This window comes from Colletotrichum chrysophilum (assembly GCF_026319265.1).
Source record: "Colletotrichum chrysophilum strain AFK26 chromosome Unknown scaffold_155, whole genome shotgun sequence".
NCBI classification, from domain to species: Eukaryota; Fungi; Ascomycota; class Sordariomycetes; order Glomerellales; family Glomerellaceae; genus Colletotrichum; species Colletotrichum chrysophilum.
Genome location: NW_026517442.1, coordinates 88,031 through 91,139, shown reverse-complemented (window position 1 = coordinate 91,139; position 3,109 = coordinate 88,031). Strand labels below are relative to the sequence as shown.

General features: G+C 56.5%; 1 protein-coding gene across 1 annotated transcript; it reads left to right on the top strand.

The window, feature by feature from the left end:
* Positions 1-369: 369 nt before the first annotated feature.
* COL26b_011905 (uncharacterized protein) lies at positions 370-2,466 on the top strand (the record flags this gene model as incomplete). The annotated part of the gene is made up of 1 exon (XM_053184558.1): positions 370-2,466. The coding sequence occupies one exon, from the start codon at positions 370-372 to the stop codon at positions 2,464-2,466; it is 2,097 nt and encodes a 698-aa protein (XP_053031514.1).
* Positions 2,467-3,109: the final 643 nt, after the last annotated feature.

The following is a 3,109-nucleotide window of genomic DNA, read 5'->3' as shown; positions in this document are numbered from 1 at the left end:
CAGGCTCCTGCTGGAACGCCAGGTGGAGGCAACAAATCTGGAGCATCTCCAACAAGTCAATCCGGCGGCATCTTTTCTGTTGAAGAACCAGAAGCCCCTGCACCATCGGGAAACGTTCCGCCATCCACCCCGGTCATCCCCATTTCCGACTGCCCTGCAGTGGTTCAATGTCCAGCATGCCCAGCGTCTCCCTCCAAGCCACCCTCTGGTTCTTGTCCCTGTCCGGGAAGGGGATATTCATGCTCGGAATGCCTCGACGGCTGGTTCTGCCCCCCTCAGGAGACGCCAATGGTACCTGCTCCGTGCGGGATGGGCTGGCCTTGTTATCACTGCAAAGGTGGCTGGTACTGTGCCCCTTCGGACGTAGGCATGGGATCTGGAGGCGCCAACGGGCCGGCCAATGTAGTCATCACCACCGTGACTGCTTTCGTTCTTCCTGGACCTACCGCAACTCCCGGAGATGGCGGCAACGGTTCTGGCAACGGCTCCAACAATGGTAGCGGCAACGGAGATGGCAATGGGAATGGGAACGGCAACGGCAACGGTTCTGGAAGCGGTGCCGGTAACGGTTCCAATGGCGATGGGGCTTCATCAACTTCCTGCTCCACGGCAAAAGATTCTCAGCAGACGGACACCTCTGGAAATGGAGATGGCAACAGTAGCCCAGCAAGCAACCCCAATGATGGCTCTGCCAACGGCAATGGAAGTCCCAATAATGGCGACCCAGGCAACGGGAAGCCTCCCGGCGACGGTTCCGGCAACGGCAATGGCGCTGCTTCGACACCCTGCTCTACGGCAAACGGAGGTCAGCCAACGGGCAATGGATCTGGAAATGGCGCAGGTACGGGCAATCCACCAGCCAAGGATCCCAACAATGGTTCTGGCAATGGCTCGGGTGACGAAAATGGAGGCTCTGGTAACGGAGATCCCGCTGCTACGCCCGCGAATGCTGGTCCTGCCAACGCCGCAACGACGCCGTGCACAACTTCCAATGGTGGCCAACCTACCGGCGGTGTTGGGGCTGGAGCACCTCCGAGTAGCGCACCTCCTACTGATCCCAACAACGATTCCGGCGCGGGTAATGGCTCAGGGAATGGCTCTGGCAACGGCTCGCCTGACACTTCTGGCAATGCTGCACCGGCCAACTCCCCTGATGGAAATGGAGCGTCTCCTGCACAATCTCCTCCCAATCCCAACACCAGCTCTGGAGGCAACGCTGGCAATGGTGGCTCTCCTGCAGATGGTTCCGGCAACGACAAAGGAGACTCTGGTGACGGAAAACCTTTGTCTGATTACGGCGCCTCGCCGGCAAACCCTGCCAACGGTAACCCCAGCAATGGAGCAGGCGCAGGTTCTGGTTCAGAAGTACCGACTGGCAATGGAACACCAACCAACACTGGTCCTGCTTCACCGGCATCAACTGGCAACGGAGGTGCGGGTGCGGGTGCTGGAGATCCCAACGCAGGTTCGGGCAACGCCGCTCCCAACGATGCTGCACCCAAAGCTGCCTCGGACTGCTCTGGTTGGAAGCTTCTTGGCTGTTTCAAGGATTCAAACATCCGAACACTTGACGGCGACCCATCAGACTACTTTGCTGGTAGCATGTCCAACGAGAAGTGCATTGAGCACTGCGCTTCCATGGGCTTCAAGCTTGCTGGTACAGAGTACGGAACGGAGTGCTGGTGTGGAAACATGTTCCAAATCGCAGAGCGTCTTCCGAGAGAGCAGTGCAACAAGCCTTGCGACGGTCTGTCTACAGACATTTGCGGAGGTGACTGGGCCGCCACCGTGTACAGTGCCGATGGTCAAGCGCTGAGCATGCCATCTGATGACGATGCTGGCAACGGCTCCGACGGCAATGGTTCTGGAGGCGATGGTGGCGCTGGCGACCCGAATGCCGGGAATCCTTCATCTCCACCTCAAGGCAACCCACCCGCGGGGACTCCTGCAAATACAGCGGCACCCGCGAACACTCCCGCGCCCGCGAGCAACCCCGCGCCTGCAGCCACATCTCCTCCCCAGAGTCAACCAGCACCAGCTCCCGCAGGTAACCCACCAGCTGCAGTGACACCTCCACCAACGCCCACTCCCCCTGGATTATCACAGGCAGAATTGGAGGCTCTGCTTCAGAGCATCATCAACTCCTTGCCAAAAGGAAGCCCCGATGGTGGATACGGCAGCGGTCTAGGAGCAAGGGACTCTGGGGCTGGTGGCAACAACGCGCCCGCAGGTACTGACAACGGCTACGGTGATGGCGGTCTTCCCGATCTTGGACCGCTCATGGGGCCTGGCCCGGTCGTTCCTCCTGAGGGGCTCACTGGATATGGCTCTGCGAAGAAGAGCGCGGCCAACCGGTACATGAAGCGCAGCAGGATCATAGGACGCCGTGCGGTCGCGGATCATGATGCTGATTGTAATGACGAGGTCGATGGACACAACGGAGGCTGCGCTGGTGCGAAGGCCTAGAGTCTTATGTCATCACGACGTTACTGATATGTATGAATTATGGGCATTGAAGGGGTGCTTTTTTGGCAAGAGAGCAGCACAGAGTTTATGGGATCAGGACGAAACATACCATACCGCTTGAGCTCAGATAGTGTAATTGATTGTTGCTTCAGTCTCATTCATTCGTCTTTGTCCTGCCAGTGTTCCATGATTACCAGCTCAGTGAATGTTTGAGGAAACCAACTCAGTGGAGATTTTCTATCCTGTCCAACCAAGTTTAATCAATGTCAGAGCTGAACGTATCATGCATCCATATCCTAAATTTGTCGCAAGTCAATGCATTTCACGAGGGGAAGGTTAAGGATGAGTGCAGGCATTCAGATCACAGCGGCCTTTTAACTTGTGACCTCTCCACCCTCGGAGTGAAAGCTTTGCAGATCTTGACGTGTTCACCGCTGGTTTCATGTATTCTATGGTATCTCTTGATTTTCCTTTCATACAGATGCTTGAGTGTGTTTACAATACCCAAAGTACGGGGCTGAACGACGGCAGGAGTATCTCTTGATGGATGGTGAGCGAGAAGCGCTGGGGTAGCTGACATGCATCGCCTAAATCATGTGGATTAGACTGTGATTGTGCTTTTAAACAGTCCACCGATGAGACA